The sequence below is a fragment of the Lygodium microphyllum genome, chromosome 3 (assembly GCF_053477565.2).
Source record: "Lygodium microphyllum isolate KBCC chromosome 3, Lygodium_microphyllum_v1.1.10, whole genome shotgun sequence".
Taxonomy (NCBI): Eukaryota; Viridiplantae; Streptophyta; class Polypodiopsida; order Schizaeales; family Lygodiaceae; genus Lygodium; species Lygodium microphyllum.
Window position 1 is genome coordinate 171,493,816 of NC_141137.1, and position 27,038 is coordinate 171,520,853.

Sequence of the window (27,038 nt, forward strand, 5' to 3'; positions counted from 1 at the left end):
ACCTACAAACCCATAACCAAGAAATATGCATTTCATGGACTTAGGATCCAGCTTTGTGCACTTGTCAAAAGGTACATGGCAAAAGGCCTCACAATTAAAGACATGCAAATGATCATACGAGGGAGGATTTTCAAACCACACCTCCTCTGCAACCTGAAAGTTAATAGAACTACAAGGAGATCGATTGATCAAGTGTACGACAGTAGTCATTGCCTCCCCCAAAACTGTTATGGTAAGCTTTCATGGCTATAAAAGATGAGAAGAATCAAAAGGTGAGAAGAATCGAAGCTTGCCCAAGAGAGCTATGGCAGGAGAGCAAGAGCAAAAGAGAGAGAGACTCACAATGTGGGAACTCCAACAGTCACATTGTGTGACCAACCTTCCCTTTATTCATCTGTTACTAAAAGAATAAAGAATAAAGTGACGATGACGAGTGCCTGCTGCCTACAGTTTGCAGGCACGGGTATTATCAGTGTAGTAACACACATGCAGCTAGGCAGAGGCGCCTTTACCCCCAACAATCTCCCACTTAAAGGTAAATATGCCCCAATGAGGAGTGAAAAAGAAAAAGAAAATACATTACAACATGTACACATGTACAACAAGATGAGAAAAGACGGCATCTCATCCCACACCCATCAATATCCTGAGGAAGGAAAAGTGCTTCGTAGAGAGACTTTTGGTGAGCTCTATAGGATTCTAGTCAATCGAGATCTTGACAAGGTCAACAAACTTATCCTCAATAACCCCACATATGAAGTGATACCTCACCTCAATGTGTTTCGTCTTTGCATGGAAGACTGGATTCTTGGCTAAGTGATTAGCACTCATAGAATTCGAATGCAATGTAGGGATAGTATCAATACCAAGGTCATGAACCAAACGGCCTAACCATATGGCCTCCTTGTGTTGCAAGCCTCAGTGGCTACAACATATTCGGCCTCAGTGGTGGAAAGATCTGTACAGTTCTACACCCTGGACATCCAAGAGACAACATCTCCAACATAGGTGAATACATAGTCAAAAGTGGACTTCCTACTATATACATGTCCTGCAAATCAGAGTCAGTGTACCCCAGGACTCATGTATCCTGGCTGTCATAGCATATGCACATATCTGCAGTGCCCTTCAGGTACCTCATGATACCCTTCACGGCATCCCAATGCTTCTTGCTGGGTGTAGCCGTATAGCGTGCCACAACCCCGATTGCAAAGGTAATATTTAGACAAGTGGCTATTATGGCATACATAAGACTGCCCACTGGGGATGCATAGGGAATCTTGGTCATCTTGGCCCTCTGCTCATTTGTTTGCGAACAATCGTCTTGTGATACCTTTACATAAGAAGGCAATGGATAGCCAATAGGCTTCACGTCTTGCATGCGGAAGCGCTCAAGGACTTTATGAATGTACTCCCTGTGTGACACTGTGTGACAAGTAGAGGAGTCCCTGATGCCTGTCGTGTCTAATGCACATACCAAGTATATGAGAGGCCTATCCCAGATCCTTCATCTCAAAGCTCTTCTTGAGTTGAGCCTTAAGAGCATCTAGCTCATCATGAGCTTTCCCTACTAATAGCATGTCATCCACATAGAGTACCAAAATAAGCAAAGATCCATCACGGGCTTTCTTCGTGTACAAGCACAGATCCATAGCACTACGACTATAGCCCTGTGATTGCATAAAAGCATCGAACTTATATTACTATTCCCTAGGTGCCTGCTTCAACCCATAAAGACTTTTCTTCAACTTGCACACTAGGTGCTCATTGCCAAGCTCTACAAAGCCCTTAGGTTGCTCCATGTAAATCTCATCATATAAATCCCTATGTAAAAATGTCGTCTTGACATCCATCTGATACAAATCCTAGTCAAGCTGTGCGACTAAGGCCAAAACCAAGCTGAGGGTGGTCATCTTAACCACAGGAGAAAAGACTTCATCAAAGTCAACTCCATACTCCTGTTTAAAACCCTTAGCAACAAGTATTGCCTCATAAGCTTGCTTGGGGTGTCCAGGGGTACTCTTCAACTTGTACACCCATTTGCATGGCAGAGCCTTCTTGCCACTCGGCAAGGAAACCAAATCCCAACTCTCATTCTTATGTAAGGAGTCTCAGACTACATAGCCCTCTCCCAGGAGTGACTATCACCCCTACATATAGCCTCATCATAAGTGAAAGGCTCTCTTGCATTTGTAACCAAGACAAAATGCATTGAGGGTGAAATCTATCAGGGGGTGTCCATCTCTAGTAGAACGGCACACTGCAGGCTCTACTGCCTACCCAACATTCCCAACACCATGGCCATGAGTACCTATTGCTGTTGTAGGCTATCCACCAGCAGGCTGTACAGAAGCTCGTGACTCCTCCTGAAATAAAACCGTGCATATCTCCACTATCTTCTCAGGCTGTCTATGCATCTTGTCTTCATGGAAGACTACATCATGGCTGCGGATGACTTTCCATGCATGCGGATCCCATAGATGATAACACATCTCTCCTACGTCTCCATAGCCACGAAATATACATTTAACACTCTTAGGATCCAGCTTGTTATGCTTATCTTGGACACATTGAAAAATGCCTCACATCCAAAGACACATAAATATGCATAAGAGGAAGGCTTTCATGTCCATATCCCCTCTCTGCATCCTAGAAATCAATGGCACTACAAGGCAATCTATTAATGATATGCATGGTAGTCATAACTGTCTCAGCCCAGAAGTGCTGAGTAGGCCTGCATGGCTAAGCATACTGTGAACCCTCTCCTAGCTGCTTCTATACATCTGCTCAGCCCTGCCATTATGGGGAGGGGTGTAGGGGGCGGTCAACTGATGCTTGATACCCCTCTCATCACATAACTACTCAAAGGAACGTGAGACATACTCACCCTCATTATCTGTCCTTAGGCATTTCAACCTATGTCCAAACTGGTTTTTTGCCAAAGCAAGTCATCTCTAAAAAACTGCCAATACATCGAGGACTTCTTCTTTATGGGATAAGCCCATACTTTACGTGAAAAATCATCTATGAAAGTAACAAAATACTTCACACCACCTATAGACTGACAAGGCATGGGCCCACAGACATCAGAATGAACCAAAGCCAAGGGCTCACTCATGCGTGACATACCAAACTTCTTATGCGTAGACCTAGTCTACCTGCATAAAGACAATGATCATAAGAATCAAAATGAGAATAGTCAAGCGGTGGTAAGTACTGCAAACCAAAAATCATTTACATTCCCTTAACGAACATGTGCCCCAAATGGCCATGCCAAATAGATACATGAGGTAAAGACCCCACAAACAAAGCATGATCAACTATAGATCCAAAAACAACTAAGGGGTAGAGGTTGCCAACCTAGGCACCTCTCGCAAGTACAAGTCTGCCATGTGGCATCTTCCCTACAGTGTCTCCAAAAGATACATGATATTCTACATCATCAAGTTGTCCAGCAAACATGAGACTATGTGTCAATGTAGGTACATGGCGTACATCATGCATAACAAAACTGCTGCCGAAAGGAAATTGCAGCCTAACATCACCAATGCCGACAATCTCAAGAGACATGTCATCACCCAAGCGCACAAAACCTGAAATAGAATGCTATGAATGGAACCACTCTCGGCATGGTGTCACATGAAAGGACACACCTAAGAGCCAACACTATGCATACATAGAGTGTATCTTTGTTATCTCTGAAGCACTAGATGAAGCAGTTGCAAGGATATAATCCCCATCACTATCCTCGGGCTGCATAACATTGATCTCTTCAATTTTAACACTTAACTTAGCAAGTACTATCCTGCGACGATCAGAAGACTTTTCATGCACTTTCTCTTTCCCCTTGTCTTTGCACCTCTCATTACGCAATTCATGACATTGTGGCCTTATGTGGCCCTTCTTCCCACAATCATGACAAGTCAGATTGGCATTTCTCCCATGAGACTACTTCGTAACTTGCCATGCAACTTGAACCAAGATTTTTGTGAATCCCGCATCCACGGCCATTACCTCGGTCATTCTTTGCATTTCCATCATGTCGGCCTTTAACTGTCAAAACATGAGACACACGAGAGGCATCCAAATTCTTACAGTTTATCTCTTCTTGCAAAAGAGAGCTCTCAACATCAAATAGCTTCAGAATAGTGGCAGAAGCACATAAGGAAATGCAAAATACATCCTAATACATTAAGAGTTCCAAGAAATAACAACGGAGTGACATCCTCTTTGAAATCAATGCCTTGCAAAACCAAGTTCTTAAGAATAGCATGAAACTGGCTCAAATGAGCTAACATGGTCACACTCTCTTTCATGCGAAGATTCATAAGTTGTTTTAGCTAATACATTTGACTTGTAGGACTTTGCTTGTCATAGAGGTTCTTGATTTTATCCCAAAGCTTCCAAGCACTTTGTGCTTCCTCAACCACATTGTAATGCACCTGTTTAGTGAGAGACAAGATGAGGGTGGACTTGCATAACTCATCAAGCTCCATCCATTCGTCATTAATCATAGTTTTAGGTTGTTGCCCACTCAACCTTAGTGGCTTTATCTATGATTTTTGCACCAATATATGCCAAACTTGGCTCTTGTAATAGGCATAATTCGTACCATCAAGCTTAGTGAATGTTGAAGATAGCACTGTTTGTGGAAGAAGTTGCCATACTGCAAGTTGAAATAATGCAGAGACATTTCAAAACTACTTGCTGTAAACTATAGAAAATGACCAAAAAACCACCAATACCAAGGCAAAATGGCGAGAAATGAGTATTTAATAATACTGCCTACCAAGTACCATCAAAAGTACATCAAACTAGGATAATTTAGCATGAAAAATACATGGCAATCCAAAGATATATGGTTCTTGTAATTTATGACAGCAGTATATGATGAGAGCTAACAATAGGCAAAGCCCAATATTCAAAGTCAACCACTGATTGTCAATGCAAAACCAGCATCAAGCGGTCATAAACAAGCATGTAATAGTTAACCTAATATGAGCCAACACCCAAGCATGTCAGACAAAGTTCGTCAATAAAGTCGATACACCACCGAATCAACAAGGAAAAATGTACATACCACTGCCAAGTCCTGACACAAGTTGGTGTCTACTCAGTGAATACAAAGCCAAATCAGCCCAAGTACATCTTCACGGACCAAGGTATATCAACCATACATCGTCCATGAGGAGATCCCAATCTCAAATATCCAAAAGCTCAATATGCATAACCCACACTATTCAATGTCTGATAAGTGTATAAAGACACTCCCACTGGCACACAAAAGCCATAAGTGTCAAGCAGATAAGCTCAAACAAAGCATGTAAGAGCACCAGTGATGGAGTATCCAAGATCATACATCAGTAAGACATCCAGAGCATATGAGTGGTCAAGCATCCAATGATAGCATCCAATGTCATGAAGACAATCCCAATCAATCTCTAACAAGCCAAAGCAATACCAAAATAAGCTCCAGAATGTCCAAAGTCTAGCCCAAATGAAGCTCTAGTAGCAGTCAAGTCCAAACAATGTAACTAGCATGTGTAGGTAACATAAGCATCAAGCATGTACCAATGGGGCATAGATAGACCATAGGTATAACCTATGTCACAAAGCATGCCAATATAGATTAATGTCAAGTAAATGCCAACCAATATGAAGCTCAAACAAGGCTCAAAATACTTTCCGAAACCATCCAAAGAATTTGCCAACCTTCATTTACATACCAATAGTCATATGAAACACTCGGGAAGCACCCGTGGTGTGACCAATAGGAAAATCATAAAGTGACTGAATAATCTTCAGCCCTAGAGTGTACAAGAGTGATTTACTCTATAAAACTGAGTATTTTAGTCCACCAAATCAGCTCCAAATGATGGCCAATCAATAGGCATACATTCCCCTAACATTCGGGGACCATTCGGGACCCAACCAGGCATCAAATGTCAATTCCAACCAAGCTATAGCATCAAACGTCAATATAACACTATTTATAACAGCCTATGGACTATTATGACAGATTCAAAATAGTATTAAATCAAACCCAAATCAATATCAATGCTCAATGCTTCAATGTTAGGCTCCAAGTATGCTTATAGGCATCAAATGAGACCTATCCAATTGCCCAATGGCTGGAGTAGTTGGAGAAGATCAATGTCAAGCTGAGGAAGATACTCCTGCAGGTCACGTGATGGCACAAACTGAAGCAAGGCCTGTGAAAGGGCTAGGCAATGTCAAGGCAAGGTTGGGAGGGGTAGTCAAGGATCCCTAGGAGCTCCCTCTTAAAGAGCAAAGTCATAGGTAGAGTGTATATATCACAAGAAGAAAGAGGACATGGCTGCCCTACTTCACAAAACACTGAAGTGAAATAATAAAAGAGGGCTCCAATACCTCCGAAGGAATGCCTTGAGGGTGTCCAAATGGGCCGGATAGGTGCTCGGGAAGCTCGAAGGAGTCGGATATGGCTGCCAAGAGTGAGAACCAATGGTGTAGGGATTCAAAATGAATGCTAAAGGAGTCACGGACCAAGCTTGAATGCTCAAACAACCATGCTCTGATACCAGTTGAAAGGTGAAAAGGATCGAAGCTTGCACAAGAGAGCTATGGCAAGAGAGCAAGAGCAAAAGAGAGAGAGACCCAGAATGTGGAAACTCCAACACTCACAATGTGTGACCAGCCTTCCCTTCATTCATCTATCACTAAAAGAATAAAGAATAAAGTGACGATGACAAGCACCCGTTGCCTGCAGTTTGCAAGCACGAGTACTATCAGTGTAGTAATACATGGGCAGCTAGGTGGATGCACCATTATCCCCAACAGGCTAAGCATACTATGGACCCTTTCTTGTATTGTCCTATTCATGTGCTCAGCCATATCGTTCTAGGGTGGGGTGTACGGGGCAATCAACTGTGCTAATGCTTAATACCTCTCATTGCAAAACTTCTCAAAGGCTTTAGAGACATACTCACCCTCATTATCTGACTGTAAGCATTTCAATCTATACAAAGACTAGTTCTCAACCAATGCAAGACAACGCTAAAAGATAGCCAAAACATCATATTTCAACTTTATGGGATATGCCCGGACCTTATGTGAGTAATCATCAATGAATGTGACAAAGTACTTTATATCTCCTAATGACTGACAGGGCATAGGTCCACAAATATCAAAATGAACAATAGCCAAAGGCTCATCCATGTGTAGAGTGCTAGACTTCTTATGCATACTATGTGCCTGCTTGCCATACAAACAATGATCACATGACTCAAAACACTTATAGTCAAGGGGCAAAAGATACTACAAACGAGTAAGCATTTTCATTCCCTTTAAGGACATGTGCCCAAGGCAACGATGCCAAAGAGATATATGTGGAACTATAGCCACTGGCAAAACATGATATATGGATACAGATACAACCAAGGGATATAAAGTGCCAGACTTAGCACCACATGCCAAAACAAGGTTCCCACCGAGTGATCTTCCAAGACGAATCCCCAAAGGAAACAAAGTAACCCTTATCATCCAATGTGCCAATAGAGATAAGACTCTTCATGAGAGCCAGTACATGTCAAGCATTATGTAAAGTAAACATACTACCTGAACCAAGAATATCACCAATACCAACTATCTGTAATGCCAAGACATTCCCTAAACAGACAGATCCAATCATACTACTGCGATAGGAGTGGAACCACTCTCTATGAGGTGTCACATGAAAGGAAGCCCCTGAATCCATCAACCAGCACTAAGTAAAACCAGGCAAGGCATTAGACACAATTGTGACTTATCCAAAGAAGAAGCTACAAGTATGTAATCGTCATCAAAGTCAGTTGTTGCACTACATTGATCTCTTCAATCTTAACACTAGACTTAGCAAGGACAATGTTACAATCATCAGACATGTCCTACACTTTCCCTTTGTCATTTTCCTTGTGCTTGTCATTGCGCATTTTATGGCACTATGGCTTGATATGCCCTGCTTTCCCACAATAATGGCATGTCAAATAATCAGCCACAGGACTTACTGCAAGACTATCCATGGGACTTAGAATAAGACTTTTGTGAGTCTCTACCATGGCAGTCATTCCCATTCTTGCCATCATGGCGACCCCGAAAAGTCAAAGCATGAGAAGTATCAGAAGCATCCACATTCTTCCTATTGATCTCCTCTGTCAGGAGTGCACCCTCTATATCAGACAGTTTCAGCCCATTCTCGGGCATATTTTCACACATACCAATACGAAAATGTGTCCCAAGACTCACGCAATGTGGCCAAGAAGAACAAAGTTGAAAGATTGTCCTTAAAGTCAATACCTTGCAATGACAACTAGCCAATGATAGCATGAAACTTACTCAAATGTTGAGAAACACTAGTCCCTTCCTTCATACGAAGGTCCATAAGCCACTTTAGCCAATAAATCTCAAAAGCAAGGCCCTACTTATCATAGAGATTACGGATTTTCTCCCAAAGATCCCATGCAAACTACCCATATGTAACAACATTATAATAAATCTACTTGTTGAGGGATAGGATAATTGTGGACCTGCAAAGCTCATCTAAGTCATCCCATACATCTTGATCTTAAGCTTTAGGCTTAATGCTTTTACATTTAATTGGCCTAATCTGAGATTTCTACACCAAAACGTGTCAAATTTAGGTCTTTCAATAGCTATAATTACTACCATCCAACTTTTCAATGTTGAAGATGGCACTGTCATTTGAATGACCAGCCATAATGCAAGAAAAAGAGGCACATTACAAACCAAACAGGTTGATGTAATACCTACAACAAAATATCCCCAAAACCACTGTCACAACAAGCTGAGAACAAGAGGGACATACCAAATAATGAGTTGTCCACAAACTATGACCAAAAAAACATCAAATGGAGGAGACTGCTCTCATAACTAATACAACAATCTACATTTAGAACATGCTGAAAATGAGGTACAACATACTCAAGCTCATTGCAAATAAAATCCAAGGCTCAATGTAACATCCAAGTGTCAAGTAAGCGGCTTCCACTAGAACAAAAGTCGGATACCGAATGAGCAAACAAAGCTCAAATCCTCATGTGAGTGGCATCCAAGCATCCAAAATACATCAAGTACATAGCCGAAAGCATAAGACCCAATAAAAGCTTCGAGCCCATAAGGTAATGGACCTCTAAAGCATCCAATGAAGTAACTGATAACCAATGTCAAATGTCCTAAGCTCAAATCAAAGCTCAAATGCATTCAATAGCATAACCAAGCATAGAGCTTCAATTTCATGCATCAATACATCCGATAGGATGCCTAAATAGTATGAAAGAGCATTAGTTATGGATTATCCGTATTAAAAGCTTGTTGTCCACTATATGTACAATAGTAAAATAATAGTCAAGATTGAGTAAAAGTGAGCTCAATCGAAGCCCAAAAGCATTCCGAGAGACGGCCAAGCATGTGGCATCAACCATAGACATCAATGTATCATCCCAAGCAACTGGGAAGCATCAACAAGTAATAGGCATATGCTTTCATTGATAAAATAATCTTCATCTCTGCTTATTACATCATTAATAATTATAATAAAATTGAGCCAAATATGGGCTTAAATTAGTACAAAAGCATTCCAACAATACATTGGCCAAGCATTTTCCATGTCCAACGTCAAATGAGCATCCCGAGAGCATCACATAAGCCAAGAGCATGACATTTCCTAAATAAATAACATTCAGTCATGTTATGATAGCACAGATATCTATGAGAAATTTGAGGTAAAACAATGCTCAAATTAGTCCAATAGCATCTCAAACCAATGACATATGATCCCCCAAGCATCCATCAACAAAACATAGATATATGAGCATCCCGAGAAGCATATATGGGCTCCAAGCTTTGAAGGTATGGATGTCCTTGTTTTATGATAGCATATTGCCCTGTTTGCACAGTTAATAGCTAAAGCTCAATGACTCCAAGCCAATTCTTAATATTAATGGTCAATGCCGAGAGGAGTGGTAAACAATGCCAAAGACTTTGTCTAATGTCGAGGAGTGGTTAAGCAAGCACAAGTGCTTGAAAGTGGCCACTGCTGAAAAAACGTGTTTGTATTTCCATCCCTAAATATTAAGCTAAATAATCCCTGAAATAAGCTCAATGTAGGCTCAAGATTTCCCTAAGATAGCCCCAATAGGTCCTAAGAAGTCCTAGAGCAATGAGAGCTCAATATGAACCTCAAGAGATGGAGCTATGGTTGCCACCCAATGGTGAAACCTTGTTGTAGGTAACTCGAATGAGAGCTGAAGCAATGTCGGATTGAGCTCAAGCTCACAAAGAAAAGGAAGAAGCCCAAGTGAAAGCATGAGCAAGTGAAAGCAAGAGACATGTGAGCTATGGAGAATGAAGCAAGAGAGAGAGAGAGAGAGAGAGAGAGAGAGAGAGAGAGAGAGAGTGTGTGTGTGTGTGTGTGTGTGTGTGTGAAGATATGGAAACTCCAACAATCACAATGTGTGACTGGCCTTCCCTTTATTCAAATGTCACTAAAAGAATAAAAATTAAAGTGACATTGATGGGGGCACTCGTTGCATGCATTGTGCAGGTGCATGTACTATCAATGTAGTAATACACGGGTGGCTAGGCACAGGTGTCTTTACCTCCAACAGTAATGCAATACTCTTTTTCATTATACCAATACATGGGTGGTCACCTTTCCACGTACATGCACAGCTACCTCCCATAGCCCAAAAATTAATTGTGCTCGATGTAAATATTGGGGTAAAAGGCCCTTGGGCCTGCCCGTGTATAGTGACCGCCCATTTTCTTTATTCATATATATGAGATAGTGCAATAAGGCTATCATATCATTCTTGACAGCACCTACATTGTGTGTGCTCTTCTCTCTCGCATCTTTCTCTTCTCCTTCTCCACTGCCATTGCATCCCCTTCAATTGGTCTCAGAGATTTGGATCAGAGCTTGATCGTGAAGCTTGGCCCGGCATTACTTCAGCCTAGATTGAAGACCTAGATCTTGGAGCTTCAATGCCAGCAATGGCTTCTTCCCCTCGAGGTAAGATTTCATCTCCCGCCTCTCCCGGGCCCTCATAGGCTCTTTGCAGGTGTTCCTTGGCTTCATTGGGCACCTTGTATGCCCCCATTTGCCCTGTTATCCTCATGATAACTAGCAAACCCCACTATAGCAACTCACGTTTTTTTGTGTTTGTTTCAAAATCTAACTCAAAATTCCCATTTTTTCTCATATCTCGGGCATCCGAAACCCAATTTAGGCAAGGTAAGAGTCTATATTGGGGTTTTGACACTCACCGCATGCATTGGCAATGTCAGATCTACCAAATTCTAATCAAAAAAAAAAAATTCTACAACAGATCTAAGTTGATTTACAACAAGAAAATGTCATGCTCTTAGCTTATGTGATACTCCCGAGGGTTGGTATTTGATACCCTAATTCGTTGGGGATGTTTGCCCAACGTTTTGAGATGCTTTAGGACTTGGTTTGAGCTTCCATGGCTTGATTTATGTAGGGATTTACTGCTCTACATTGTTTGGGCATCAAGGTTTTATCAGGGACGGCTTATGCATAATGCTCGTTATTGACATTCGGGTGTTTGTTTCATTGTTGGTTACGATTTATACTACCTTGGTTGTCATGCTATTTTACCTCTAGTTTAGTTATGCCTATGGTCTACGGATGCTCTCGACTACTCGAGATGATATGCTAATGTATTTGGATGATGCCACCTTGATGTTTATGCTCCTGGATGCTTCTTGAGTAAAGGATAGAGCTCGAATTTTTGTTTCACTGTCATTTTCTTTGCAACTGGCATTTCACTTAACAAGGTTTATGCACCATGCTACCCATTATGGGAATTATGTCTAATGTGGATACTTTTGGGTTCGTTCAGTTGCAGTATGATAGATGTTTGGACTTGAATCTTCTTGCATTTGAGAATTTTGTGGAGTAGTTTGCATTTGGTCGGCTTATCACTTATGCAGCTTGGATGCTATTTGGCCCTTAATGCTCAGATTATGAATCTTAGATTTACTTGGATGCAAATATATGTTTGAGTAGTACTTGCTCCATTGTCTTAGCAGTTGGTTATTGAGCTTTCATTGCTCATTGATGCTTGGTTCTTTGCGGGTTACTCCCTGATCAATGGACTTCTTGACAGTGCTTGGGTTTAGCAATTATGGCTTTATTGCTTCTGTGTTGCCTAGCTTCTATGCTAGTTGGGTTGCTTTTGCCCATACAGGTCATAGAGCAGTTGCTCTAGATGCTTACCCGGCTATGCACTTTGTCTATTGTCATGTACTTTACATAGCCACTTATTTGGACATTGTTGCACAGATACTTGGGCTTCTCCTGGAGCTGACCATTGTAGGATCTTATGCCACTTACTAGTCTTGCATTGACTTGGATCCTACTATGTGGTCTGATGTACTGCAAAGTCATATTTTCCATTATGGTTATGGGCAGATTTCATGGTTGAATACCGTATGCTCTTTTGACACATGTCTTAGCTTTTATACTATTGTGATTGGTTATGTCATGCACTTAGCTACAAGTTTTTTTCATGTGGGAGCTTCTGCATCCCTGGTTGATGCTTCTGTGCTTTGCTCTCCAATAGTGAGGATGGAAGAGTACTTGCAACAGCATGCTTCTACTACTTGTGCTTCTACTGACAGTTGTCTTGATGAGTAGGTTTCCTATGTTGTGACAGCCTTATACTCTTTGAGTTCCTTGGATGTGGATAGCCCTATTCATGATGACTTGGATTCCTTGTCGTCTTCTATAGGTTCTTCTACTTCAGATGTTGTCTGCTTCCATTGTGGGAAGCTTGGGCATGTTCAAAGAAATTTCTTTAGACAGATTAGATGAGCAGAGTTAGAGATACAGTAGATGCAGTAGGTGTTACCACTCTTACTAGTGGTGAGGTACATGCAGTTACCCATGATGATGCAATTGAGCATGTACTCATGTCATCGTGTTTTCCTACAGCTTACTTGTTCAGTGATCATGCCTATGCATTTGATTGGCTTTTGGACTCTATGGCATCTTGTCATGTTACCCCTCATAGAGCATGGTTCTCTTCTTACACGAAGGTTGACATATGTATTGATTTGGGCCTTGAGCAGTCTTATGCTATTGTTGGTACAAGGGATATACACCTAGCTTTGCCTAATGGGACTTCTCTTATTCTTAGGGATGTTTTACATATTTTCATACTCAATAAGAGCTTGATTTCTGTCAACCAGTTGCATAATGCAGGATATATTGTTTCTCTTCACGAAGATAGGTCATGGAAGATCTGTCACGGTTGCTTGGTTTTGGCCAAAGGTTCTAGAGATGGTTCTCATTACCCAGTGCATGTCTCTCATGTGGGAGATTCTATGGTTGCAGTTATCCAAATACCACATGCATTGTTATGGCATTATCACCTAGGCCATATGCACCATAGAGAGATGGAGCTATTATCTTGTATGGGATCCTTGCTACCTCCTATGTCACATGCAGATCTTGATGCTTGCCCTAATTGTACTTATGGTCCTTGCAAAACCCCTTTGGCTCATGGCAATCGTGAGAGGCATGATCCTCTATATCTTGTTCATTGTGCAGTATATGGACCTATACCTTCCCAATCACTTGGTGGAGCATCGTACTTTATGACCTTCGTGGATCATGCTACCCACCGTGTTTGGGCTTTTCCCTTGGTACAGATTGAGGATGCCAGTTATGCTTGACAGGTTTATGGATTCTGCTAGTTGCAGGCCTAGGTGCTTGCAAATGGATTATGAGAGTCATGCTATCTCTCCCAGCTTTCAATCCTATTGTCAACAGTCTGGCATTGATTTCCTATGCCCACGGTATTACGGGATTGCTCATGGCATGTGCTTGACTCTACAGGCAAAGGTTGCTTCTATGCTTACCACAGCCAGGTTATCTTATGGATTTTGGATTGAGGCCCTTATGACGGCGGTCTACTTACTTAATAGGACATCGTGTCTGGATAGTATTACACCACACGAGGCATGGAATGGCATGAGACCATCCTATGATTACTTCATAATGTTTGGATGCCATGCATTTGTATGTATGCCAAATATGCCTATGTCACGCAGATGTATTATTCTTGGTTATGGAGATGGTGACTTTCAGGCTTACAAGTTATGGGATTCAGATGCCCAGCAGGTTATACACAGTTGTCGTGCTATCCTTTATGAGATGCAAATATCTCTCAAGCCTCTTGATGCACGTTCAGTGCGCTTTATGGTTGATGCTATAGCCGTATGTCAGTCTTTCGCTTCACTAAGGCCACATACTCTCTTGAGACCCCATCTAACATGTGTCTGATATGTTAGCCCTTCTTCTATGATTGACTTTGAAGAGTCTATTTGCTCTCAGTTGTCTCCTATGCGCCACGCTGATGCTATGCGCTACTCTGATGCTTATGCATTACAACCTTGCACTCATGAGTTGTGCTTGCTTCATGAGAAGCATTCTTGGATTGCTCTGTTGTATGGAGCTACATGATCACTTGTCTCCTGGATGTCATGGACTCAAGGATGCTTGACTCTTCTTTAGCAAAGGTTCCCACTTATTGCACAGCTCGCTTTCCAATTGGGAATTGGGTGAGATGTCATGATTCCTCACGTTGTCTCTTTTTTTTTCTTTTTTTTCACTCCCTGGCCCATTGGCCTTTCAATGGGAGGTTGTTAGGGTAAAAGGCCCTTGGGCCTGCCCGTGTACAATGACTGTTCTTATTCTTTATTCATATACATGAGATAGTGCAATAAGGATGTCATATCATTCTTGACAACACCTACATTGTGTGTGCTTTTCTCTCCCGCATCTTCCTCTTCTCCTTCTCCACAACCATTGCATCTCCTTCGGTGAATGGGGTGCTTCTACATAGGCGACCAAAGCAAAAGGGATCATTACCAGTGAAGCTCCCGAAAGTGGACAGGTAGTGGGTGATTTTGTGGCTAGGGCTTACAAGGTTTTTGAAGGAAATATCCACATTGTTTGGCATTGCCATTTGGAGCTCTATGAAGGAAGACAACTTAAGTGAGCTACTCCAATTGGTTAGAATTGGTCGCCAACAATGACACTATTTGTGGATAATAGCATGGAGAAGATATAGAGGAACCCATCCAACGCCTTTATATGCCCACCTCCATTTGAGGGAAACCCCATGGACATAGTCCTCCTAGAGCACAGACTTCCCTACTTAACCGAGCTAGCGTGCTTCCATGGTCCAGCCCTAGACTTTGTTAGGGATTGCCCATTCCACCCTCCAATAATGGAACTCGATTGATATTTGATGTGCATGATGAATATGTAATTTCAAAATTATTTAATTGTGTTCATTAACAAGCGCAATGAAATGAGGATGAGAGAAAAGAGGAGAAAGAGAGAGGAATATGCAAGTGAAGGAGATTGTGTATAGACATTCGCTCAACTATAGTACTATAAAATGTGTAAATAAAGCACATGTGAAATATCTAAGGAAGGGTGAAGGGTAGATACATGTATGCATATGAATGTATACGTGCATAGTGGATTGAGTAACAATGAGGTAATATTGTTGTCTCAATATTAACTATTTGAACAATGTGAAAAATAGTAGGACGTTATTGCAACAAGTACAACAAATTGTTTGATATCGTATCCTCTTGTAGTAAGTTCGCACAATAAAGCTCAATTGAAAGTAGCGAAAACATGTGTGATGTAGTTTCACTTATGTGTGCGCAAGGGAAGTGATATATCACAATGTAATAGCAAATCACGCACATAAAATTGAGAGGTATGTGAATGTATATATGCATGTGGGAGTAACAATGCGATATTCTTTTCATTCTAATATCAACAACTAAAAGTGTCTAAGATAATGGACCTCATGCAAACCCTTGACCCTTGCAAAATTAAGAGGGTTGTGAAAAACGGATGGATAATCCTTGCAAAATTAAAAGGGGGAGAGAGAGAGAAGTTGCTAATTGAGAGTATATGTGTATGTGTGTGTCTTTGTGAGCGACACAAGGGGGAGAGAGAGAGAGAGAGAGAGAGAGAGAGAGAGAGAGAGAGAGAGAGAGAGAGAGAGAGAGAGAGAGAGAGAGAGAGAGAGAGAGAGAGAGAGAGAGAGAGAGAGAGAGAGAGAGAGAGAGAGAGAGAGAGCAAGCGAGAGAGAGGGTGAGTGTAAGAGAGGGAGAAAGTGAAAAGTTGCTATTTTTGAGAGAGAGAGAGAGAGAGAGAGAGAGAGAGAGAGAGTGTGTGTGTGTGTGTGTGTGTGTGTGAGGAGGAGAAAAGGAAAGGGGGAGAAAGAGAGGAGTTCTATTTGTGAGAGAGAGAGAGAGAGGAAGAAAGGAGAGAGGGAGAGTGTGTGTATGTATGTGTGTTTGTCTTTGTGAGTGACAAGGAGAGAGAGATTGCTACATGGGACTGGGAGAGATAGATAGATAGCTAGAGATAGAGATAGAGAGAGGGGGAGGGGGAGAGAGAGAGAGAGAGAGAGACCTAATTACCATGGGGGAGAGAAACATGGGTGGGGACAGTGGTGGTGGAAGCAATGGAGGTGGTAGTGATAGTGATGATGGAGGCGATGGTAGGAGGTGGTAGTGATAGCGGCAATGGAGGCGACGATGGCGGCGACGCTGGTGGTGGTGGCGGTGGTTACCCAAGGGCTGTAACCTCCTCTGATCTGCCATCGTGACCAAAAATGGGACTAGTAGTAGCTCCTCTTGCTTGATTGCCAAAAATGTGTGTTCAAGAAGTATGTTAACTCGTGAACCCCCATCCAGTAAGACATCATCATGCTTTCTTCATGCATACTCAACTTGAATGGTAGGCATTTGATAATCCACAACTTCTTGTTGGGTCAATATAACTACCTAGTAGTCATGAAGAACTGCTTGATCCTGAAATGCTATACATTCAAGGACTTCATGTTGCTTTTGCATCATTTTCAGGAGCAACTTTTCCTCAAATCTTGGTATTAAATCCAAGATATGCTCCAAGGTTAACTGTAGAGAGTACTTTGCTAGATCTTGAGATAGCTCTTTTGAACCTCCTTGCTATAACTTTTCACAAACTGCACTATTAAGGAATTGTTTCTATTGATCAAAGAACGGATTCTGCTGTTCAAGAAATTGCCCCTATTGCTCATGAAGATGCTCGTGCAATTCAAGCTTCTAAATACATGAATCCCCTACATCATCAAGTTGATCAAATTGTGGTTTGTCAGCAAGTTTTTGATACTTCCTAACTTGCTTTGTTGCCTTTTTTCTTGTCTTCTCTTGTTCCTACCAATCAAGCTTCGTACCTACTTGACTTCTGGTAATAGTAATACCATAGGTTCATCCAGACAATCCTCAACTTTAATACAATTAGAATAATCACATTCAACATACATACTTGCAATATTCAAATTACTTGACACCTCCTCACTATCTTCTTGAACCTAATCTTGCTAAATTTGTTCATAGCCAACATCACCTGTACCACCATGAAATTGCCTTTGATCATATTGGTCAAGCAATTCTATAAGGACTGTTGCAACTAGGGCAAGTGGATGATGTAGATAAGGTGCTCCTCCAGGTCTTTCGTGATTGCAGGTCCTTGCCTACTACTAGCATTCCTCTCTTAGTCCTATACCTTGCCCAAAGTTCACAATTTGGTCTAACAAAATGTCCCTAACCTCCACAATAATGGCATGCTCCCATTTGGATAGCTTGCTGTTGTGGATAAACATTTTCTCAAGGAGGCATCTTGATTGCATTCTTCTAGGTCCCCTGAAGGGCCTCTCATGCACCATGTCAGTAATAACCTGATTGACTGGGAGGATTTGCATCGTATGATAGTTTGAAGATGCCACGTAAATATCCTATGTCTCTCTAAGTAGTATCTTGGTTAAAAGTTGATTGCATGATGGTGCCCATGGGTAAAGTAGAGGTCTGTAATGAGTGAAAAATAAGCATGATCCATTGTAACTTCGATGAGGCATGGCAAGACTAAGAAATCCCGAATATGAGATATAAAGCATTGGAAGGCCTTGCAAGTACATAATCTTCCATGCTAGCACCATCTCATTGACATGTGAAGGCACTTAATAGGTGATATCTAACTAAGCCATTGAGTATGGCTAGTCCATTTGTTGTGCCCACCTCAACAAGACACCTCCCATACTCTATGAATTCTCCAAGGAGGTCCTTTCCATCTATAGGTTTGACACATCTTGCTCTTGTAACATCTCCTCAAATGCATCAAAGAAAGAAACTCGATCGAAGGCTATCCTAGCATTAAAGTCCCCTCGTAGAAGAATATCTCTCTTCCTTAAGAACTCTCATAAATCCTTATCCATGGCTATCTATGGTCGTTGCCCCTTGGGTGGGTGTATCGAGATGTCATAGGGTTAAGCAGCATATGGCAATGGAGAGGGTACGCTCTTCACCTTGCACTCTCACCCTCATATACTTGGCATGTTCATCCTTGCAAACTACTTGGATTATCTATTAGAGCTCCTCTTTGACTAACAATGCTACTTGGCTTGAACAACAACTATGATCTGTGCATGTCTCCCTATTGTATGATGACTCCTATCCATGGCCTACCACTTATGGGAGTGATTTATTATATTGTTAAAAAATTAATTGTTGCAAATTATGTAAAAGAAATAGTTATTGAAAGAAATATTGGTCCATAATCAAATATATTAAGTGGGCCAAAAGAGTCCTCTTCTAGTAGGTCTACTGAGAGACCATAGCATGGTAGACTATGCGAATAGAACCCTTACAAAGTGCAAGAAATGCATCACAAAAGGGAGAAGAAAAAGTGGTTGAGTCACTTAGTGTGCCAAATGTTTTTATATGCTTTTCACATGTAGACGATGAGTTTAATGGTTTAGATCAAACTATGGATGAGGGGTTCAACATTCCAGTTATTCATACACCAAGCTTTTTTAAAAAACAAGGCTGATACAAAGGGATCACAAAGTGCTCTACAAGTATACAAATCAACAAGAGTAAGGTATCCTGTAAACAAATTGACATATGATGGTTATATTGCTTACCATTATGTATACATGGTAAAGTTATAAAATCAGTTGAGGCCACTTGTTTTAAGAAAGTTATTGATCATGTGCACTAGAAAAAATCCATTGATGAAAAAATGGTTGCATTAGATGTAAATTAAACTTGGGATTTTGTGCCACTACTTGAGGGAAAAAAAAGCTATAGTTTGCAAGTGGATTTGCAAAGTAAAAATCATGCAAATGGAAGTGTGAGCCAATATAAAGCAAGACTAGTTGCAAAAATGGCAATTGTAAGAGCTATCATTTGCAATAGCTACATCAAAAGGTTGGGTCTTGCATTAAATGGATGTAAAAAATGAATTTTTGCATGATGAGTTGCAAGAAGTATACATGGAGCAACCATAGGATTATGAGAGCAGGCTTCACCCTAATTATGTGTGTAGGCTAGGTAAAGCTATGTACATGCTGAAACAAGGACCAAGAGCATGACAGGATAAGATGGTACAATATCTTGTCTCTATTGATTTTTCATGTTGAAAATGTAAATAACTCACTTTATAAGCATCAAAGTAATAAGGGCATTGTTTACCTTGTATGCAGATAATTTAATAGTTGGAAGTAATGTACAAGAGGTGAAGCATGTGAAGAGTCTTCTTAAGCAAAAATTTGACATGAAAGATTTCAAAGAGCTGAAGTACTTTCTTGGCACTGAGGTGATAATAACATCTAAGGGGATATGGTTCTCACTAAGGGAGTACATCTTATATATGTTGACAAAGCATGATATCACTAACTGTAAGCCAATCTCAGTACCATTGGATCAAAATGTGAAGCTAAATACTAATGTGAGTGAGATACTAGAGGATCCCACAATGTATAAGAAGATGGAAATTTTGCTCTTCACCACTACCACTAGACCAAATTGCACCTATACAATTTGCTTGAAGAGTCACTTTATGAAAGTGCTTCATAAGCCTTATTTGGATAGTATAAGTTGTATCTCGTAGTATCTTAAAGCCACATTGGATTATGATATCTTTTATTAGGATGACTTGATGATACAATTCTTTGGTTATACTGATACAAATTGGGCATGCAATGTCTAACGATAGAAAGCTCACTAATGGCTATGTATTTTCATTTGAACGTGAAGCTATGACTTGGAGCAATAAGAAATAGCCCACTATTACAGTATCGAGTATAAAGGTAAAGTACAAGGTTGTTGTTATATAGCATATGAGGTAGCTTGGATGCAGAAGCTACTTGATGATTTTGGGATACAAATAGACATAAGAGTTATTATTTATTGTGACAACATGAGCAATATACAACTAGTAAGAAACCCGATTTCTCATGCATGCACGAAACACATTGAGATTCATTACCATTTCATCGAAGAGCAAGTGTTGGTAAATAACATTGATTTTATATATGTTGCAAATATTTTCACCAATGCCTTAAGACCATATATTTTTTCCATAATCACATAGTTTTTAATGAGACTCTTGTATACCTTCTATCCACTACTTGTACTTGTGGAGCTTAACTAAATATAGCCTAGTGCATGCTTTGCACTTAGGACCCACACAAGGATGGATCAATAGAGCGCATGTAAAATAAAGTTGTTTAAATCCTCTCTCTATTGTGTCTATCCTCAAGTCAAGGACCCTACTCTACCCAATAACTATCGGACTATCATGGTTGGGCATACATTGGCTAAGTTATATGCTTCCATCCTTGAGCATGAGTTAAGCAGGTGGGCAGAGATTTGGAGTCTTAGAGCACAGGGACAGGCTGGCTTTAGAAGAGGCTTCTCCACGTTAGATCACATCCTCACACTCAGAGCAATCATTGAGGAGGGAAGGGCCCATGGCCGACAGACCTATTGTTGCTTTGTGGACTTCCGCAAAGCCTTGGACACAGTATCGATAGACAGGCTAATAAATAGATTGCATGCCATGGGAGTACCGAAAGAGCTCAGTTGGGGTATTTTGGCATTGTATGAGAGAGTTCTAGGTAGAGTCCGGACACCCAAGGGCCTATCGACACCTATTTACTCCACCATTGGGGTGAAGCAGGGATGCCCCCTCTCTCTGACATTATTTGGCCTGTACATTGATGGGATTGCTGATTACATTTCATAGGAAGGAGATAGAGGAGCTCCACTAGTTGGCACTTGGATACCTCTCCTATTATATGCAGATAACATTGTATTGATAGCTGACTCTCTAGAGGGTCTACAAAGACTCTTGGATGCCTTACACTCCTATGCTTTGGACATTGCGCTTTCAATGAACCTTGGTAAAACCAAGGTGATGGTATTTAATACTACACCATAATGGGTCAAGAGATCAACACCTAAATTCACATATGGATCTGAGGAGCTGGAGTATGTGGATTCTTATACATATCTAGGAGTCTTATTCACAAGGCCCACATTTTCTATGCGAGAGATAGCAGGCACTAGACTGACTGACGAATACAAAGCACTAGGTGGTTTGGAGAGGATGTGCTCACAAGTGCAATTCCAAGAACCCCACACCAAGCTATGGCTCTTCGATACACTGGTCACATCCACACTACTTTATGGAGTACATGTATGGGGGCCCGGTCTTGGCCACCTTAGCAAATTAGGGCACACTTATGACGGATGGAGGTCAATGGAGAAACCCCTAGTGTCCATGATATCCAGGATGATCAGATGTAAGGCCTCAGTGTCACATGAGATCATCAAAGTCGAGCTAGCAGCTACACTGATTGTGGTAGAGACTCTCACCCGATCAGTCGCATGCGTACATAGCCTATGGGACTTACCCAGACACAGATATGCACGATTGGCCCTTGAGTCCTCCAAGCAACTTGCCGGAGAGGGTGATACTTCATGTTGGTATGCACAGATGTCGGCCTGGTTTGAGTTGCATAGCTTTAGCATGGACAAGTTAGAGATCCACAAGATCATCGGGATGGATCTTACCCAGTTGGATATCATGAGCAAGTTAGAGATCCACAAGATCATCGGGATGGATCTTACCCTTCCAATACTCCCTTGATGCACCATCTCTTGATCTGAGCAAGTTAGAGATCCACAAGATCATCGGGATGGATCTTACCCAGTTGGATATCATGCGGATATGGTTGATGCCAAGGCAAGAGCTAGAGACAAAGATGGCTTTCTACTGTGAGCATTTTCTTCATACTACAGATGATGAATTTATTGTTCGCCCGAGATACATGGACACCCACCTTTCCCACGGGGATCAAATATATTATGGGCTAGTTGCACACCTCCTCACATCAGCTAGAGATTGAGACTGGCAGATATAGATCCATCCCACCAGAGAAGTGCATATGACAAATATATCAATAAGAGCCAGAGACAGAGGAGCATTATATCTACCGTTGCCCAACATATTATGAGATCCGTGGTCATTTCCACCATCTCTTTAGAGACGGATTTGGACCACTATCCAAAGTCATGGATTTTACCGATCAACAATGCCTTGGCCTCTTTCTTCTTAAGATATGACGACTTCGTGACATGCGCCTCAAGAGTACAGTTGCTCCAAGACATCGAGACCCTTCATAGAGGCAACTCACAAATTTCTTTGCAAAGGAGACTTAGAAGACTTTAATACAGTTACAACCACAATCCACACAAGAGCCTCTCTCACCGCCACTATCCACATGCAAACGAGTACTAATTGGTCAAGCCATTTGACTTAGCCGATCCAGACGTCCTAGACCTCGACACAAACACCGACACACAAGGAGTACTAATTGGTCGAGCCATTCAACTTTGCCGATCCAGACGTCCTAAACATCGACACAAACACCAAAAACACCTTCATAGGCGGATACAAGGGATTATTGCTCGGACTAGAGCTAGGTCCTCCATACCCACATGAGATTGTACTATTTGGAGCTCATTGCTACTAGATAGAGCTCTATGTTTTACACATAGCCATAGTTAGTTTCCTTTCTTATTTTGCTTTGTGCTACATACATATTTTGCCCGAACAGTTATACCATCATACACATGATTGTAACTCATGGTCTCATGGGTCATTTTGACCTTTTGTAGACGTTAATATATCATTTCATTTCTCTCTCTCTCTCTCTCTCTCTCTCTCTCTCTCTCTCTCTCTCTCTCTCTCTCAATTTGCTTTTTGCCCCCACATACTCGTTTGGGTAACTTATTTGATTGATTACACAATAGTTTAAGAGCAATGGCCATAGTTACACCAATTGAACTATCCCATAATGAAGAGAAACACCTGCATAAAATTAACTTGCACTCAATTGGATGTGGCGCACATACAAGATGGAAAAAAGAGAATCGAGAGAAAAAAAATCTATAATAAAGGTAGTGAAAAGTAAAGAAAAGAGAATTGAAAAAGATTCATGATGTGTCCATTACCATGTAGACTAAAGTTTCTCTTTTGCCAAGTTTAGTACATTCCAAAAAAAAAAAAAAGCATAGACATAAATGTGAATACAATGTACTATTTAGATATCGAAAAACTTAGCTTGTCTAAATCATGTTTTGTTGCTAACCATTTGAAATTTGTTCACTTACCAATGTTTCGATCACTAAGGGAGAGATCAATAGAGTCATTAACATAGCACATGTTCTTATTTTAATATTACCCATATAACATGAATAAGGGCCTATTTAACCCCTTCGAGTTCTTCACAATTTGTACACCATAAGTCGTTTTAATTCATTGAATGGGCAATATGGTCTTTCCACTTATTGCGAGATGCTTGATAAGTAACATAGTGTTTATGAGATCATTTGTTAAAAGACGCATTTGCACAAATGTTATCCTTGAAAGATAATAAGTGTCTAAATGTGAGTTTAAGCCATAACAAGAGACTAATTACTTGTCTTGCATTTCTATAGTTCTACGGTCATAGATCTTTACTTCAAAACCTACCATCCTCCAAATAGACATGCTATGAATTATGGAACCTATAGTCCATGAAGTGATTGCCAATATTGTAAACCATCTGTCATATTTTGCTAAAATAACCATATGCCTAAATGTAATTACAAGGTTTAAATAAACTTGGAGCCATATAGTAAACCTTCTCATGCAAAAGGATTAGTTTTATCTTTGGCTTCTATTGTTGCAAATCTTTCACATCCATCCATTTATTTTTATTATAATAACCATGCTCTAAATGTAATACAAGATTTCATTAGACTTAGAGAAATACGGATTTAAAAAAGAGGCTGAGCTAATATCATGCTTGTCAATGCTAGGCAATCAAACTTACCATACCATCTTTTACTCCACACCTGTCAATGCCCATTTGTTTTGCCAAAACTTTCATTTCCCAAAGCAATGGCTACTTTTTCTCTCTATTCCCAAAAGAAATGGCCCCTTTTTCTCCCTATTGCAAAAGCAAGGGCTGCATTCTCTCTAGGAGTAATTATTCACAAAACTTGGTATGCCATCATATCAAAGTAAAAGCGTATGCCCTAACTCGCTCAACAAAAAGTAGTACCACCTAAATGGCTAGAGGTTGGCCTTTTCACCAAATATGGGTGTAAAACATTAATCCCCCATCTCCTTGAGATACACTTCTCACCACAAATTGTTCCACTTCTTTCTACGAATCTATTATGGCTTATAAGTATGCACATTTTAAGTGATGGTTCATGACCTTGTAATGTTAGTTTAGATTCTCATCTAGCTTAGCACTTGAACCATTTGCATCTTTTGGTCCAACGATGCTTTCCATCTTGCTTTATCGATCGTTCCATATTTCACTTTATCAATCATCGTACTCCTGAAGGGTTGAATTACAGCCACTCGAGATAAAGTTGTTGCAGCATGCATGCGAGTTCCACAATATAGATATCCTATAGAAACTAATCTGATTGTCACAACGGGACCAACAACCAAGAGTGTCCAATTTGTGTAGCTTTGCTGGCTTAAATAGGTATATAGTATAATGTTGTCAAAACTAATGATATTGAGATCGGTGGCTTGCATTTCACCGTCAAATATATATTCAATGCATGTAACACACGGCCACCATTGAGCGTTGCAATCCCCAGATAGACCAAAAAAAGTGCAATGAGGTTATTAGCTAATCTGTTTTGAATAATGAGATCCCCCAGCTATATACCCCATTTACATTGAAGCCTGCAGCAGCAGCGCAAGAAGGTTGGGCGTTCCATGAGCACCTGATAAGGTTCAGCAGCTGCAGGTTTGCATTGGGGGTGTTAGCTTTGTTAAGTACAACACCTTCATCCACATACAATGCTAGCGATACACACATACTGACTGTGTTAACCTGGATGGCCACCCTCCCCATGACATCAGGTGTGCTAATGTTCCCAACCAGGATGTCCTTGCCACAGGGCATTCGACAACAGCCAAGTGATCTCGTTTTATCATGTCCTTACAAGATACATGGGCCGGCTGAAACCTTCAGCGCCACTGACTGTTGGCGTAAGTTGTTCCATCGAGTGAAAGCCGATCTGCAATGCTCATAAGCAGAAAAACAAAATCGTACTGCTCGTTATACAGCAATCAATTCAGCTTAGTGGCTTTATTTGGATGTACGACAAATATCATCTACCTTGTCCAGAAGCAGCTCTCGGAAATCCTCCGGTTGCAGTTTGATCTCCTTGAAATTATTTCGAGTAACCTTCCTCAAACACAGCCACGCATACAGTCATGAAGAAAAATCGACTCTCTAATATTCAAGTACACGGAACCGCAAAATCAATGCCTGTGGCTCAATCAGCGAGCCACAGGCATTGATTTTTTAACTAGTGGATCTAAGAAAGGAACTTACTTCGGAGACAAGACGCTTGCTCTTATATGACTCCCACGGCTGAGGTTCAAGCACCAAAATGCCACCCTTCATTTTGATTAAGGGCTATCAGTTAGGTCACAAGTATGCTGAGTGTAACCTTCAAAACCTACATTTTGTCTTAGGATATAAAACAACAAGTCCCTTACAGGCCGCAGCAAATTTCTGATCTTTGCAAACAGACGAATAAGACCAACATCTCCCCAATTCAGATGAATCCATTTGGTTAGACTCAAACTGTCAAAATCAAAGATCGATTCTGTTATGCTCAAAACATTTATGCATTGACGTTACAAAGAAGTTAAAAATTATAATTTCCAGTAATGGGTCTATGCATAGCAGATGCTAAAGCTTTAATGAGAATTTAAAAATTATAATTTCCAGCAATGGGTCTATGCATAGCAGATGCTAACGCTTTAATGAGAATATAACCATAACACGGTGTCGTATCTTGCACACGTTTCCATATGTTCGATGAAGTTTTCTGTCTTGAATGTTACTCTTCTCAAGAGCTCCTCATTGCTCAATTCAGCCGAAAGTCTGTTTGATGAAAGGCCTTCCATGGTTGCCTCTTTGTCCCTGCATCTTCTGAGTTTATCACTTGTATTTTCTGCGACTTCTGCCACATTCTGACTCTTTGTTGCAGTTTTATGCAGTAGTTGATATGCACGGCGCACCAGCTCTGGCAGACACATGGATTCACTTCAATTTTACAACTATCAAGCTTTATAGAAGTCTTATTTCCCATTCCAAATAAGAAAACAAAACAGGCAACTCACAATAAATGATTCCAACACTAAAAAGTACATTTAAGGAGTACAAGACAAAATTGTATGCAGATCTAAAGTCGATACTAACACATGCTCTGATAGTCTTACATCAACAGTGTTTACAACAATCAGGAAACAGCAAGACAAAATGATACTCAAAACTGGGTGATTTATAAGAAGTCTGCCATGCTTGAGGCTTCACAGCAGTGAAGCTCTGTTAGATTTAGTGATCGCATCAAACAGACAAAGGGATGTCAATAACATGGATTATCCATCTCAACAAATTAGATAAGACCTTCATTGGTGGAAACAAGATGGCCACCAAAAGCTAAAGGAGTATACATTACAGGGTTGTGCAAAATATGGCATATGAGGACAGAACGAACAGCTAAGAAAAATAACGCTGCTACGGACTTAC

At 40.8% G+C, this 27,038-nt stretch overlaps 1 protein-coding gene across 4 annotated transcripts in view; it reads right to left on the minus strand.

Annotated features, from left to right (window-relative positions):
- Positions 1-24,603: 24,603 nt before the first annotated feature.
- The window catches only part of LOC148039179 (S-adenosyl-L-methionine-dependent methyltransferases superfamily protein), a 58,510-nt gene continuing 56,075 nt past the window's right edge, over positions 24,604-27,038 (minus strand). Inside the window, exons 4-9 of one of the 4 annotated variants that reach the window (XR_015690368.1) lie at positions 26,283-26,532; positions 26,000-26,087; positions 25,833-25,898; positions 25,614-25,682; positions 25,317-25,512; positions 24,605-25,232 (exon numbers count right to left, since the gene is read on the minus strand). Coding sequence is in view for 1 of the 4 variants with exons in the window: in XM_087675074.1 (XP_087531200.1) it covers positions 25,426-25,512; positions 25,614-25,682; positions 25,833-25,898; positions 26,000-26,087; positions 26,283-26,532 (560 nt within the window). In the remaining 3 variants the exon portion in view is untranslated. Of the gene's footprint in view, positions 25,513-25,613; positions 25,683-25,832; positions 25,899-25,999; positions 26,088-26,282; positions 26,533-27,038 lie in introns of all 4 variants that reach the window. The other 3 variants (XR_015690369.1, XR_015690367.1, XM_087675074.1) reach the window with 3 other exon arrangements.